General features: G+C 49.9%; 1 protein-coding gene across 3 annotated transcripts; it reads right to left on the reverse strand.

The window, feature by feature from the left end:
- Positions 1-1,469: 1,469 nt before the first annotated feature.
- Dio1 (iodothyronine deiodinase 1) lies at positions 1,470-14,969 on the reverse strand. Of its 3 annotated transcripts, none has more exons than XM_075945295.1 (4): positions 14,825-14,969; positions 7,915-8,058; positions 5,036-5,235; positions 1,470-2,303 (listed from the first exon to the last, which is right to left on the reverse strand). In XM_075945295.1, the coding sequence occupies exons 1-4, from the start codon at positions 14,967-14,969 to the stop codon at positions 2,211-2,213; spliced, it is 582 nt and encodes a 193-aa protein (XP_075801410.1). In that variant the 3' UTR covers positions 1,470-2,210. The 3 variants fall into 3 exon arrangements, with proteins under 3 accessions (XP_075801410.1, XP_075801408.1, XP_075801409.1); XM_075945293.1 differs by having other exon boundaries at positions 14,633-14,969; XM_075945294.1 differs by lacking the exon at positions 7,915-8,058 and having other exon boundaries at positions 14,633-14,969.
- Positions 14,970-16,002: the final 1,033 nt, after the last annotated feature.

Raw genomic sequence — 16,002 nt, forward strand, 5'->3', positions numbered from 1 at the left:
AAGAATAAGGAGTTCTCAACTACCTGGGGTTCCCTTTTTCCTTGTGATCCATTGGCCACCAGTCCATGAGGACAAAGGGGCAGAAGCAATGACAGAGAACTTTGTATGGTCTCTGACCATGACAGAAAGAGCCTTCTGGGATATTGCTTCAGTGAGCTAGCTCAACTTGATTCCAGAGTGAGGGGAGATTTAAAGGACGGGGACAGTGGCTGAGGCATCACCTAATCTGCATTAAACAGCATGCTCCTCTCGTGAAGCTCCTAGTACAAGTCTCAGTTATCATCTGTGGAAGCATGAACCTATTGTAAAGCTCCTGACACAATGTCTAATTACCGTGGGCAGCAGGAGGAAGACTTCTGCAATAAATTGCATCAAGGGTCATACCCAGGTAAGTCAGGCATCCGGGCTGGGAGATCTCCAAATAAGGTCAGGTAGAGAATGGGGCACCTTCCACTGATGGGAGGGAGTCCTCCATGTTGCCGAGCTCAGAGAGAGCTGCCAGGCCATGGGAGACTGCAACCTCTGACCAACAGGGCCTCCTAGCCCTACCCTCTTTTTGAGATACAGTATCACTATATAGCCCTGGATGGCCTGGAACTCTTTATGTAGACCAAGCTGGTCTTGAACTCACAGAGATCCACCTGCCTATGGCTCTGCCTCCCAGGTGCTGAGATCAAAGGTGTGCAGCACCATACCTGGCCTAATTTTTTTGAAAGTAAAGCAGTGAAGCATTGTGGCACACGCCTTTATCCCCAGCACTTGGGAGGTGGGGACAGAAGGATCAGTTTGAGGGTAGCTGTGGCTATCTTAGAGTTGGGGGCCAGCCTGAGATAAGTGAGGCACTGTCTCAAATGAAATAAACCAAGTACATGTAAGTGTAAAATGGTTTGACACAGTTATACACACCTTCGGTTCCTACTTGGAGTCTGAGGATTGTGAATTCACGGTTAATCTGGACTCTATAACTAGATCCTGCCTCACCCAAATGGATAAATAAAGGCAACACTAAAATGTTTAAAGTGTAGCCCCCAAGGCAAAGTCAAGGAGAAGCTGTTTGTATGCTGGTGTGTTTCCCACGTGCATTCTCTCCTCACCTTTAAAGGCGTTTTGTTGTGATATGAACAGTTACACTCCTCCAGCAACTCTCACAAGACGATACACACATCTGACATGGGCCATGTGTGAGTGTTCTTCCTCTAGAACGAAACCCCTCCAGCCTATGTTAGTTCAGCTGATGAAGTGACATGTGGGTATCACAAAAGATAGATCAGGCCAACACAAGTCAAAAAAGAAGATGTCCGGATCACACTGACACCACTCAAAATAGACAGATTTTAATTGTTGTTAGCTTGTTGCCTCTTATGACATTTTTAAAAATCAAGTCACAGCTGTGTGTACTTTACACTGTGACCATCATAAGCAAATATGAAAAGAAGCAGTCACAACAGGTGGACCCACGGTTGCCCGTCAGTCCAATGTCATCTAACACAAAGGACCACTAAGAGACATGTGAGTCAGTGGGACAGAGTTTCAACAGGGCCTGCATGGCAGCTTTAGCTGGTGCCTGTGGTTCGGTTTGGTGAAAGTTATGAAGCTTCTGGTCAGCACCAGAGAACCTGAGGAGAATTAGATATGTGTTGCCATGGAAACACCTACCACTAACGATACCAACTGATTCCAATCTTTTGGCCAGAAAAGGGTTTCTATTGTCTTTGGTTCACACTTTCTCTCTCATTAACAAGTAGAAATATAACCCCTGCTTGGTACAAAAAAAAATACACACAAACAGAACTGTTCTGCATTTTAAATGATTGATTCTCAGAGTGACAAATTTGATCAGATGGATTGGCTGAATGTTGAGGACGCCACGTCGGAGCTCTTGACACCATTAGAAGAGTCACTACACCAGAAGTCTGCCGGTGGCGCTTCAGTGCCCTGCTGCCGGAGGATGCTGCGCACTGCGCTGGTCTCCACTGTGGGAAAAGCACGGAGCCGAGCATTGACTTTTGCCAACTGCTCAGTATTGCTTTATTTTTTGGTTGTAACGATTTGTGTTGGTTGTCTGCTGCGACCTACATTGCCTCCCTGGGAGTTACTTGTTTAGATCAGAAAAATCTGAGCTGGTAGTTCAGCTGGGAACACAGGTCAAAGATAAAGGACACCTGGACTGGGGTGGGGGAGTGCCAAGCTTGGGGAACCCTGTTGGTTCCCTAGAGCTGAGGCGTGTGTCCAGATGAAGTGCAAAGCTTTTCCAGGACAGCGCGGACTTCCTCTGGATTGTAGTTCCAAGGACCAGGTTTACCCTGCAAGAGAGACGAGTTAGGTGTCACCGATCCCATCCAATGTCATGTCTGCAGCTTGGCTGAGAGATCTGGGCTAATGATATCTACGGAGTTGTCAACACAGGGCAGATGCAGCCTTGAGGTAGGTCACGCTGCTCAGGGAAATTGTGGAGAGTGTCACCAACATTTAACCTGAAGACTGGGCAGGGAATTAGGAGGGAGGCCAGAGGCAAAATGACAGAGGTTTAGGAGAAGGGGACAAAACCCTAAGTCCTTGCAACACCAACCTTCACATTGAGTTCTTTCCATTCTGCAGAACCGCCTCTGACTCCCCAGACCCTCCGCCCTCACTCAGTCCTCTCCATCCTGATTGGGGCAACTGTGGTACTTTCTGCCTTCTGTCCCCAATCCCTTTGTTCTCTCTCCACAGACATCAGTGATCTTTCTAAAGTGCAGATCTGATCAGATCATGCCTGTCCTGTTCAAAACCTTCCTGTGACTATTCTTGGCCTTTGGGGGAAGATGAATTTCTCTGGCTGTCTAAATGCTTAATTTCCTCCCTCCTCATGCCTTTCCCTAATGTGCCTCACACCTTACCCACACCTGCTTTCGATATTCTCAACAAATTTCCCTCCTCATGCAGCTCAAGGACCAAGCAGGCCAAATCCTCAGAAAAGCCTGTGCTTCCCTCAGAAGCTGGAAACCTGAAATCTGAGAGCCAGATCAATCCTGACACCCACGCTCTTTCATTTCCATGTTGCCCTCAACAGCTCCGGTGTTCTAACAGCAGCGTCAAATTGCTGTGGATTCAGAAACTTGGCTCATAAAGTAAAATATTTACTCATCGACAGAAAAGCTTCACTGACCTCTGCTCTGGATCTTAGAGCTCTCAGCAGCTTAACGTCACCGCCTCCTCTCTCTCTCCTTCCTCCCCCTTTCTCTCTCTCTTTCTCTGACTCTCTCTTCCCATCCTCTATATAGAAAGGGGGATGTGCACTCCAGAGCAAATACTCCTGGAGTCCAAAGGAAGGTGTGAGAACCCCTGGAGCTGGAGTTACCGGAGGTTGTTAACTGCCTGCCGTGGGAGCTGGGAACTGAACTCAGGTCCCCTGGAAGAGCAGAACAAGCTCTTAACAGCTGAGCCATTTTTCCAGCTATAACCTTGTCTTTTGAGATAAGGTCTCTCACTGGTCTGGGACTTACCAATTAGGTTAGACTCCATGGCTACAGAGTCCCAGGGATCTGCCTGCCTACAGTCTTGGCAACCCAGTAACGATGCCTGTGTGAGATTGTCAGTCCAGGGCAGTGTCCATCTGCCTGTTTCCAGTCCCCAGCATGGGGATTGCAAATGCATGCCACTGGGCTCAGCTTTTTCACATGGGATCTGGGTACCAAATTCAAGGCCCTGTGCTTGTGTGGCAAGCTCTTTAATGGCTAACCCATCTTTCCATAGCCACTGCTCTTGTTTGGATCTTTCTTAGCCTTTAGACTACGGATCCCTTTGACATAAGTCAGGGGTCATTTTAAGTGCATTCTGTATTTCTTATACCTGCCCAGCAGGATAGGGACTCGGTGCTCAGTTTGCCTTAATAGTGGCATCAGAAGATGAGGTTTCAGGGAGAAGGGAAGGTGGGTCTTCTACTGTGACCCTTGCACCCTGGGGCTCCATCTGTAGACTGTTCTTTGTTTTGCCAGCAGACTATAGAGGCAGCTTGTCATTTATGCGACTAGGCATTCCTAGTCTGTTCTCAAGGTTTGAAATCCCCTCAGAACTACACATTTTAGCTTTTACCTTCTAGGTAGGCAAATTGTGCCTGATGAGTCACAGCTATGATTACCCTCTTACGACAGAGACCTTAAGGGGGGAACTGTGGCTAGGAAACCATTGCTAGGAGGCTGGCTTGACTCAGTTCCAAGTCATTTTCCTACTTCATTTCTAGCTTCTAGTCTCCAGGTCCTTCTCAGCAGTGACAGCTCCAGAGCCTTCCTCTTCTGCTTGCCTGGTGACTTGGGCAAGTTATCCCTTCTCTGAGCACCATGGATAAAATAGAAACATTTTCCCACTCATCTTAAAGCCAAAGGCCCCTGGGATGGCTCAGTGGGTAAATGGCCTGCTGCCAAGTTGGATGGCCTGAGTTTGACTATCAAGACTCATCTGGTGAAAGAAGAAACTGACCCCCACAGGTTACACTCTGACCACCCCCCCCCACACACACACACTCACAGTGGCATGCATATGCTGTCCTTCACACATGGAAGATAAATAAAAATGTAATTTAAAAAATTAAAAATAAAGACTGGGCGTGGTGTTCACACCTTTAATCCCAGCATTCAGGAGGCAGAGGCAGGTGGATCTCTGTGAGTTCAAGGCCAGCCTGGGATAAAGAGTGAGTTCCAGGACAGCCAGAGCAATGTAGAGAAATCTTGTCTCAAATAACAAATAATAAAATAAATAAATAATAATAAAATAAATAATAAATACTAAACAAGAAGAAGAGATAAGGACTAAGCCAGACTCTGGATGCTGAGGCAGGAGGTTGCAGTTCTGCTCAGATACTGGCATGTTCGGGAACACGTTTCACATTACATTGGGTGGAGACCAATCTCATTTTGCAACAGAGAAGACAGGAAGGCTTTGAGGTGAAAGGATCTTCCCAGGTCACATGGTGAGAAGCAATGAGATATGGCTCTCCCTCTTCTGCCCCTGGGACACCAACCCCTTACCCTTCCCTGGACCTCTGAGCCCAGGTCACCTTGTAGCAGATCCTGCCCTCCTGTACCACGTAGAGCCTCTCGGGTAGAGCTGCGTAGAGCTGACTGCTCTGATTCTGCATTGTGTCCACCACCACAGGACACTGGGGACTCCTGTCCAACAGCAGGTGTGCCGCCCGCAGGCGGTCCTGGAGGCTCCGGTGCTGCCTGATGTCCACGTTGTTCTTAAAAGCCCAGCCATCTGCAAGAGGAAGGTTAGGCTGCAGCCCTGTGGATGTGACACACAGTGACCGTGGTCTCAGTCCCACCCACTTTTAACATAGCAGATCAGTCAAGTCTCCTGTCAGAGTTGAAATGCAAGGCCACACAGGGGTTACCAGAGAACTCATGCGCTACCTGGGATGCTGACTGACAGACCTCGGGTGAGACACGGTTGGGCAAAGTGTTTCTTGATTGTTAGCCTACATTTGAGCTATGCCGGGCTCTGATAGAGGAAGAGGGGTCAGGGAGAGTGTAGCTATTGAGGTTGCTGGTGCCGCAACTGCATTTAAAGCCAAAGGTCACAGCAGTGGTTATCCAGGTGTGTGGCCCCCTGGGAGGCTGTTAGTCACCGGAATTCCCAGACCTGCCCTAGGCCATAGAGGAACGTTTCTGAAGTGTGTGTTTTCACAGTCTTCTCTGTGATTCTAATGTAAAGACAGTTTAAGAACTACTATACTACCCTGACTGAGTGACTGAGCAGTGGTGGCACGCGCCTTTATCTCAGCACTGGGAAGCAGAGGCAGGGGGATGTCTTTGAGTTCGAGGCCAACCTGGTCTATGGAGCGAGTTCCAGGACAGTCAGGGCTACACAGCAAATCCCTGTCTGGGAAAACCAACAACAATAACAACAACGAACCCTACTACTGTGGAATCTAGACAACCTCCCTTCCCTAACTCTTTCTCACAATGCTGTTCTTTCCAGTATGCAAACCTGGCCTTGCCACTCTCCTGCCTAGGTTTTTTGATGGCTCTCTATCACCCTCAAGCTCGATCCCAGGGTCCTTAGCGTCTTCCAGCTTGAGCGCCTACAGGAAGGAGGAGCTGCAGGTACCTTATTTCCCTCTCGCTGGCTCCGGCACCAGCTTGAGTGCAGAGCCAGTGCAGGTTGAACATGGTCTCTAAGGCAGAGAAACAAGCCTGAAGGTTGACCAAAGTCATATGGCCAGCATGTGATGGAGTAGGACTCACACCCAGGTCTAAAACCCAGTCTGTGACCACACCCTGGTGCCCTGTGCCCATGCATCTTAGCTGGATAAACATGGGAAAGCCAACCAACTGAATTTGGCTACAGACCCTGAGCCCCTAGGGTTGGTGGACACTTGACTCTGCACACTTTCTCTCTCAAGTTCATGTCTAGTTCTGTGTAACTGACAGAAAAAAACATCTTAGAGCTGGGCGGTGGTGGTGCACACCTTTAATCCCAGCACTCAGGAGGCAGAGGCAGGTGGATCTCTGTGAGTTCGAGGCCAGCCTGGTCTACAAGAGCTAGTTCCAGGACAGGAACCAAAAAGCTACGGAGAAACCCTGTCTCGAAAATCAAAAAGAAAGCCGGGCGGTGGTGGCACATGCCTTTAATCCCAGCACTCGGGAGGCAGAGGCAGGCGGATCTCTGTGAGTTCGAGGCCAGCCTGGTCTACAAGAGTTAGTGCCAGGACAAGCTCCAAAGCTACAGAGAAACCCTGTCTCGAAAAACTAAAAAAAAAAAAAAAAGAAAAAGAAAAAGAAAAAAGCATCTCAGAGCATGAGGCGGGGAGGAAGAACTGTCTGCTGCAAGGGAGCAAGACGCAGGGGTGACTACGGCAGGGTGGCGACAGGAAGCCTTGGCTCAGGTGGACAGGTCTGGGCTCTGGAAAGGGTGGGACTTACTGGGTCTGACTTCAGGGAAAGTGCAGCAGGCATCAGAACCACAAGCCAGTGCTGGGGGTGATCCCACCCCCACTACAGCTAGCAACTTGTTCTTCTGGAAATAAAAGCTGGGTCCTCCCGACTCAAAGTGTGGTCCCTGGACCAGCTGCCCTGGCTCCACCTGGCCACACTCCTGTCCTCCTGCATCCTAGTAGGATCTCCAGGTGACCTTATGGAAGTCTGAGAAGTGCCACCCCAGGACCTAATCAGTTCTGTCATCTGGGGACTGTCCATGCCCTGTCTCATGTCAGCTATGGAGACTCTCATAGATCTCAGTGGGCTGCCCAGGGCCCACTGCTCACAAAGAGAGTCACTGTGCCTTGTGCTTGAGCTCCTGCTGCCTAAGCTGTTCTTTAGAAATAAAACTGCAGAGAAGAGCATGCGCATACCCACGCCCTTACTAGCCCATGATATTTTAGTTGTCCCCCAGATGTGAACGAGAGCAGGAGCTTCCTCGGGTAAGAGCTGTCCTATAGCAGTGCTCCTCTGAGTGTGGTCCTCACTCCAGAGGCAGTCATCTCCTAGATCTCAATCCAGATCTGTGAAGGTGTCTGCCATCACAGGGCCCCTAGGAGCCTGGGGCCTCCCTAAAGTTTGGTGAGCTACGATCCAGACAGGCATAATGTCTCTGTGATCTTAGGCTATATCTTGAAAAATAGCTATAGGGCAGCCATGTTCATTTGTGACACAGCAGGTCTCAATTCCTAGTAAAAGAGTTCAAACCAGTTGCCCTCCCTGAAACATACTCCCCCTTCGCCCCCCCCCCTCCGCCCTTGTCTATGTTCCTCTTCAGACTTCTGCTCTGTGTGCCCTGATTAAAAGCAGACTGTGTGGGGCGGGGAAGAGGTGGTGGGAGAGCCAGTGCAGGGCTTCTCTGGTCCTCCCTCCTCCTCCCCCTCCCCCGCCAACTATAAGGTGGGCTCAGAGGATGGGAGAGAGAGGGGTGGGAGGAGAGGAGGCAGAGTCTCTGTACCTGTCGCATGAGCTTCTTCAATGTAAATGATGAGGAAATCTGCTGTGGAGGCAAAGTCGTCTACAAGTCTCTTGAATTGGTCAAATTTGAAAAGAAACGAAGGTCAGGTGCAGCTGCCAAAATTCAACACCAGCGGTCGGTTGCCTGCAACAGAAGGAGCCATTGGGAGCTACAACCTGCACAGTTTTCTTTCTGCATGTAGCATCTTCCCTCCTGCATGCAAATCTGTCCTCTCTGGCCCTGTGGGATGAGTCCCTTTTGTCCCTGCAGGATGAGTCCTGGGCATAGTGTAGCGCCCAAGCTTACACACCGTGGCTACTGGGGGCTAAGCCTGGCTTTTGTCCCCTGAAACCAGACATTTTGTTAGGGGTCTCGGTGACCTTTGTAGATGCTAGATGGTAATTAAAATAGCAGAAGAGTCCCTTCCCCTCAGACCACAGTTTATAAAGTAGGCAGATATCCATCCCCCATGCAGTGTGGTTGTTAATATTCTAGGTGAGCAGTTACCCCCCTCTCTGAGACAAGGTCTCACTATGTAGCTCTGGCTAGCCTGGAACTCACTATGTAGACCAGGCTGGCCTTGAACTCACGGAGATCTGCCTCTTAAGTGCACCACCAGGCCTGGCAATTCTCTCTCATTTTCACGAAGCATCTGAAATTTATGAACTTGCTTCAGCACCCACACACAGCAGGTCAGCAGTGAAGTTCAAATGGACTTAGAAGTCAGTGCTCTTTCTATGAAAAGTGCCTCAGTTTCCCTTCACAATGGACATGATAATACACATTCTACAGGAAGCTGGGATGATGGCTCAGTAGTTTAGAGCCCTTCCTGACCTTGCACAGGTTCTGTTCTCCACACCCACATTAGAGGACATTAGGTGACTCACAACCGCCTGCAATTCTAGTTCCAGGGATCAGACTCCCTCTTCTGGTCTCTATGGCACCAGGCACACAGCTGGTACACATACAGATGCACAGGCACTCACACATACACATACAATAAAAAAATAAATCTTAAAAGAATACACACTTTACAGCATCATTATGAAGATTAAGTAAACTAATGCTGCTAAGGCCTTAATACGGTACGTGGTACAAACTAGACCTTCAGCAAATGTACACCATTGTATCTACTCCTTGAGCTCTCGGGTAGAGAAACAGCGTAGAGCGCATCTCAAAGGGAACAGGGGTGGGACCTGCTGCAAAATGAAATCTTCAGAAACAAAGCTGATGCTGCTAAATTTGCTTAGCAGATGCCTCATGCTTTCTGTGGTCTCTCTCATCAGCTGGGACACTGCTATTTAATGCCATCCTCTCCTAAGCCAAGGACATTGGAAGGGTATGAACAGGCCCCCATGGTCATCTTGCAGCCCCATAGTTCAGTGGGTTTCTGCATGTGTCTCCCATCCCCTCCAGACCAAAACGTTCTCAGCCAGGAACATAGTAGATCCTGCCTTTCCTGGTCAGTGATCTTGCCCCTTCTGGAGCAGAAGGTGGCAGCAGCCACTGTGGGAGCCGGAAAGCAGCCACTGTGGGAGCAAGAAGGCACACCCAGCAATAGCAGAGTGAGACCCAGAGGACATGCCTCAGGCATTCAGAAAAAGGCTGTACTTGTGTGGACTGAGGGTCCAAGCCCTCAGAGCTCATCCATTGTCCCACAAGGTATAACAACTAAATATAGACGCAAGGATGAAAACCCAGCTGGATGCAGAGGTTCAAGCTTGTGGGGAAGGCCATCAGACGCCATGTACAGTGAGGTGTGTTCAGCAGGGAGACTAGCCACAAGCCAGTAGACAGTAAGTGAAGTGTTGTGAAACTGTTACAAATGTTAAGAAAGAGATCCTGGAGGAATGACCCAGTGCAGGCATGTGGAGCAGGGAGGGCCTCTGGGGAGCGGCCATTCAACCTGAGAGGGGGAAGGGCAGGAACAAACCAGCCCTGGGAATGGAAGAAGGGCATTCCAGGCAAAGCCAGTCAATGGACAAAGTCCTCAAGGAGGGACAGAGCCCAGTTTGTTTAAGGCCCTGCAAGACCGCTGTCTGGAACCTGGCAGGGGGGCACCAAGGACAGAGTTGGCATAGACTGCCATGGGCCAGAGCAGGAGCCGCTGGGTATTATTCTAGCTGCAGTGGGAAGTCCTGGAGCTGTAAGGCAAGGGTGGTAGGTGTTTGCTGTAATTCTTGCCCGTCTGACCTTAGTCCTTTCTCTCATGTGGAATTCCCTATTCTGTGTGACTGATGAGACAGTGCCCAGCTTTGCTATGTGGAAGACGGAAGAAGCAGGAATGCCCTCTGCCCCAGCAGCGGGGGCGGGCAGCACTGGAGAGGTGGGAGCATGAGCTAGTGTACAGGTAGGGGGCGGGCAGCAGTGGAGAGGTGGGAGCATCAGCTAGTGCACAGGCAGGGGGCAGGCAGAACCCAAGGACAGGCTGCTAGATGGTGGCAGAGGGCTCCTCAGCTGGCTTGCACTTCATGTCACCAGTTACACATCTCCCTTCTTCTGCACAGGATTTGAAGCAGCTTGCATGTATGTTGAAATAGTAAATAGTAACCAAGGGAAGAGATCCTGGCCTTCTGAGAAGTGTAGAACAGGAGAGAAAACAGGGCAAAGAGGCTCTCGGGTGCTATGTGCCTTTGGAAATTCAGCTTAGCTTTTGGTGATGCTGGAGATCGAACCCAAGGCCTCAAACATGGTGAGCTGGGTCCCCGGCCACTGTGCATTGATTATGACAGAGCTGTAATTTGACCTTGAGTGTTCTAATAGTCAAGGAAAAGGAGAAGCATGAGTGGTTATAATATTCTAATACGGGGCCAGCAAGATGGCTCAGAAGTAAGGGTGCTTGCAGACATGCCTGACACCCTCAGTTAGATTCCCAGAACCCACGTGGTGGAAGGAGAGAACCTGCTCCTTTGTGTTGTCCCCTGATCCCACGTGTGCACTGTGGCATGTGTACATGTAAACACATGCTAAATAAAAAAGTTTTCAGCCTTCAGGGTGAGAGGTAGCCACGTTGGTTTCTCTGCAGACACAAAGCCCTCCTTGTTTGGCTTGCAGACTGTTTTCCTAGGTGGCCCGAGGAGGTCCCAGAGTGGGGCCTTCTCTAAGAGTTGATTGCCTGATGATCCCTTACCACATGACAGGGAGGCCCCGGCCTTAGCAGGGGAGGCTCCGAGGCCAGTCACACTGACGAGTGGCTGATCACTGGACTGTAATGACCCTAGAGACTCGCTCTTCAGATAAGAAAAGTGCTTTCAGGTCAGACCAGCTCGAAATGTTAGTCTTCCGGAATGTTGCTTTCAGTGGGCAAAAATTCAACAGGCCCTAAAAGGGACAGACTCATTTGTTTACTTATCCAGAGAGTGGTCGTCATGGTGATGAGTAGTGGGGGGGGGCAAAGTCTACACTTGGTGCCCCGCTGACCTGGCAGCAGAAAGGGGAATGATGGGTGCTCATGTCTGGTGTCCTGCTGGTGTCCACAGGCCACAGTCCACATCGTGAGGGTGTCAGGTAAGGACCTGAAGTTAGGTCGGCTGTGTTGCATAACTAGGAAACAGTTCTAGAGTGCCGCTGGGCTGGGCTCATGCTCATGCCTCCCGGGCCAGCACCTGAGCCTCTGGTCCAGGCTGTCCCCTAGAGAAACCATCCTCTGTGCACTTGGAGAGACTGCAGACCCAAGTTTACGCTGTGCACATGTGTGGTGCTCAGGAGTGCACACATACTGTGTGTGTGCATCCTTGCTCAGGGCCATCTTTCTCCCTCGGGCATACTGGGGCAGAGGCCAGCGGCATTCATGTCTGTTTCACCAGTGCCAGTGACTTCAGGGCACACCGGGTCAAGGTGCTGAAAGCCAACTCTGTTTTATAAATGAAGGTTAGGTGGTCTAGCTCGGCCTCTCACATGGTTTCTTCTCTGATGCAGCTGCAGGGATCAGGCACAAAGTGTACACTCCTTTATCTTTTCTTAAAAAGGGCTTATTTGTGTGTGTGTGTGTGTGTACACACATGTGTACATGTGTCCGGGTGTCTGCAGAGACCAGAACAGAGAGGTAGATAGATCCCCTGAGACTAGAGTTACAGGCAGTTGTGAACTGCCCAACGTGGGTGCTGGGTACCAGACTTGGGCTTTCTAGAAGAGCAGCAACCATTCTAGCTGCAGCGGCGTCTCTCCAGCTCACCACATCCCACTTTCTTTATTTTAATGGGCATCTCATGTAGACCATGGTGGCCTACAACTCTCAAGGTAGCATGGCCTTGAACTTCTGATCCCCTTGCCTCCACTTCCAGAGTTCTAAGATTACAGGCACCTATCACCATGCCTGACGCGTTCTTATTTCTGTACTGAAGATCAGACCCGGGGTCTTGGGTATGCTAGGGAAGTTGCCCCACCACTGAGCATATCCCCAACCAGTGGTTTTTAATGTAGCTCTCATTACACATCCCAGGTTGGCTCTGAACTCCAATCCTCCTGCCTCTGCTTCCCTAGTGCTGGACAGCAGGTGTTTGCTGCCATGCCTGGAAAGCTGAAGTCTTTTTAAGTCAGAATGGACAGTTAACTAATACCCTGGATTCCATGAGCTGGCCCTGAGGCAGGGTGACTTTCAAGGACCTGATCTTCGGATAAACACCCAGGACATTGCTCTGTTCTTCCAGTGTCTGGCACACAGCAGACACAGCATAAAAGCTGCTCTTCCTATTCTTCTTTTTTCTTTTTCTTTCTTTTTTTTTTCTCTTGAGACAGGGTTTCGCTGTCGCTTTGGCCCATTGTCCTTATCGTCAGTGCTCGTGTGCAAACTGTTGGCTGACTGAGATTCTTTTCATGTTATACTTTAAAATCATTAATGAAGAGGGGGGAGGGAGGAAGGGGACAGACAGACCTGCCCTTCCTCTTCTACTTTGAACAGTCTCCTCATATTCTAAACACACCTCCTCCAGGAAGCCTTCCAAGTCCTAAAGGCAGTCAGGTCCTCCTGGCCCTCCCACCCTCCCGGCCCTCCCTGACCCCTGTATTTCACAGGATCATTGAATTAGCTTGTTCCATCCTTCTGTGCTGTGGAACCGTAAAGCCCTTGAGCCTAGGAGCAGGTTCTTGCCTAGGCTCCTGAGGTCTAGCAGACAGTCTGGCGCGGGCAGGGACGGCTCACTGAAAAAGGGGAGTAAGAAGTGTGATCCTGGGTCTGATTGGCCACTCAATCAGTCAGTCAGTCAGCTCAGCCTCTTAGGTCTCTCCATTCCCCTTTTAGGGACAAGAGGGCGCCGTCAGAGCAGCATTTTCCCAAAGGGTGGTGTTGGGAATCAGCCCACTGCGCAAAGGCTTTCCTTGAAGAGAGAGAGGAGTGTTGGGAGTGGGGGCTTGTTTTACAGATCTGCTTTTAAGTCTCAAACCTCTCTGGACCCGCCACATGCCCTCTTGTCTCATGTCATCACAGGAACTGACACAGGATGTGGGGTTTCCATACTGGTTTGGCTGGGGATCTCTATGTAGTGAAGCTTTCCCTAGGGGCTTGGGTCCCAAAGAACATGCAGTGAAAAGCACTGGGTTACCCCCGTGTCTCGGAAACCAGGGGGTTAACTGAGTCCGGCACAGCTCTTTCCTGAGGAGCTCTGCTGGTGGGGAGCAGGGGTGGTGGGAACCGAGTAGGAAGTGGCAGTTCTTTGAGGAGAGGGTCAGGTAGAGAAGCCTGGATCCAGAAGGGAGAGAGGGTCTCCGTCGCTAGAGAGATCTGAGGTGGCATCTCAGAGGATGAGGGATGAGAGCTGGTGCATAGAGGAAAGCGGCTAGACACACACACACACACACACACACACACACACACACACACACACACACACACACACACGGTGTTCCAAATCATTTCATGGTGTTTGCAACGGCACAGAGAAGCCAAGCCCAGGTGGGCAAAGCCCCACATTGGTCTAATGGAGTTCTAGTGAAAGATTAGGGTGAACATTCCAAGCTTGACCAGGGAGGACAGTGAATGCCAATCTGAGGCCAGGGGTCCTCTGAATGCAGATGTGGGATGCCACAGGACACCCCCCACCCCCATCCCCGCAAACTTAGGATGACGTGATCTAGCAGCCGTCAAGTGGAGTCTGAAAAGAGTCAGGAACTTGAGTAGAGAGTTCTGTCAGAGAGAGGAGCAGTGAGGACTAGTTAGGGCTTCCAGAACCCAGACAGACCTTTATAGCAGATGGGGAAGAGGCCAGAGGGCTGAGAGATTTTCTCTTGCTACTCTGTGCCCACATCAGACATGGGACACTGTAGTGGGTTGCAGCTATGGTCCCTGCTGTGGAATTTATAGGCTAGTGAGGTGGCAGGTGAAACTTAGGTACCCATTCATAGCTGCAAACCTTCAGTGCTGTTAAGTAAAGTTGAAGATGCTGGTTGGCATATAACAAGGGTAACCTGGGGAAGTCAGGACTGGCTTCTTGTAGGAAGTGGCACTGTATGTCAGACTAGAGCCTGAAAAGGATTTCATCAGATAAAGATGAGCTGCCTACATCCAGGGGTTGGAAAGCCAGAATGGACAGCTTGTGATATGAACTCTGGAGAGATACCAGCTGAGAGAGAAAACCTTGGAGAATTCCGCTCCTGAGCAGGAGGACAGGAAGCCCCACAGGAGCAGCCTGAGTAGTGATAGAAAATTTGGTGTTTTCCAATTTACCTCTCCACCCCACTGGCCCCCCTGCTCCAAGCCCCCAAGCAGAAGCAGCCTGCTGACCTTGAATGAAATCCCAGATGTTGCACTTCTGTCCCGAGAGGCGGATCACCGTGCAGTTAGGGGCCAGCCCCCCAAGCTCAGCCCTGTCCTCCAGTCTCTGCCACCGGACCTTCAAGACGAACCAGAAGTACTGGATGCTGAAGAAGGTCGGGACCCAGTTGTCGGGAGAGAATCGGGGATTCCTGGCCATGCCGGTCTTTTCGCCCATGGCCAGGATGTTCTGCTTGGCTCTCTCTGGGAACAGTGTCATCAGCACCTTGCTCACAGCCACCTCCACGGCCACCTGCAGGAATATTCCTAGCCGCTTCAGCCACAGCCATAGCCAGGGCAGCCCCATCTCAGCAAGGGGTAGAGCTGACTCCGAGGTGGATGGACAGACAAGAGGGGCCCCAGCCAGACAGCGCTGGGCGGAGCTGGACAAAGGTGCAGGGCACAGCAGCCAACCCTGACAAGAGGACTGTGGCAGACAGGACAGCAGGTGTTTGCCTTGCTGTCAATTGGCTGGAAAATTGCCAAATGTGCAGAGGTCTCGCTTAGTTATTATCTTCTCAGGTTCTGTTACCTTTGGAGAGATTCTTGGTGTCCCGATGGTTGATTTTTTTTTTTAACAAACACTTGAAAAGATCACACAGAAAGGGATTTTGTTGAGCCATAACGAATCCCACTATTTTATACAATTAATATTGTACAATAAAAATAATACAGTCTTTTTTTTAAAAGAACAAAAAAGAGACCCTGTTAAAGATCTCTTGACGCTGTAGTGATGCACACCTTTAATCCCAGCACCAGGGAGGCAGAGGCAGGCAGATCTCTGTGAGTTTGAAAGCAGCTTGGTCTACAGAGTGAGTTCCAGGTCAGCCAGGGTTGTATAGTGAGACCTGTCTTGAAGAAGACGAAAAAAAGAAAAAGGAGGACAGGAAGGAAGAGAAAGAAAAAATCTCCTACAAATGAGTAGCTTTCAATGTTAGCTATCTTTGCCCATGTGTGTATCACATAAAGAGTGGCTGGGATTAGGACCCAATGATAGCATGATAGCCAGGCATATACATATATATAGTTCTGGGATGTATGCCCAGAGTTACAAAATAAAATAAAATTGGGTTCTTTCAGTAGTGAAAATTAGTTTTCTCAATCACACTTATAATGTACGGTTGACTGTTTCAGAGACAGAGCCCTCTGGAGAGGGTGTGGCCTGGACCCTCCCCATACCCTCAATTTCGTGTAGTCAGGATCACAGTTTGTAGCCTTTTCTTTCCCTTCTTTTCCTTAGTCGTATTCATTTAAGTTTCCTGCCTTTTTAGCCAATTTCTTCTGAAAGTTGTAAATAATTTCCCATTGTCTGGCTATACCAAACTCGACCTATCCATCAA

Source organism: Microtus pennsylvanicus, chromosome 13 (genome assembly GCF_037038515.1).
Source record: "Microtus pennsylvanicus isolate mMicPen1 chromosome 13, mMicPen1.hap1, whole genome shotgun sequence".
In the NCBI taxonomy this organism is placed as follows: domain Eukaryota; kingdom Metazoa; phylum Chordata; class Mammalia; order Rodentia; family Cricetidae; genus Microtus; species Microtus pennsylvanicus.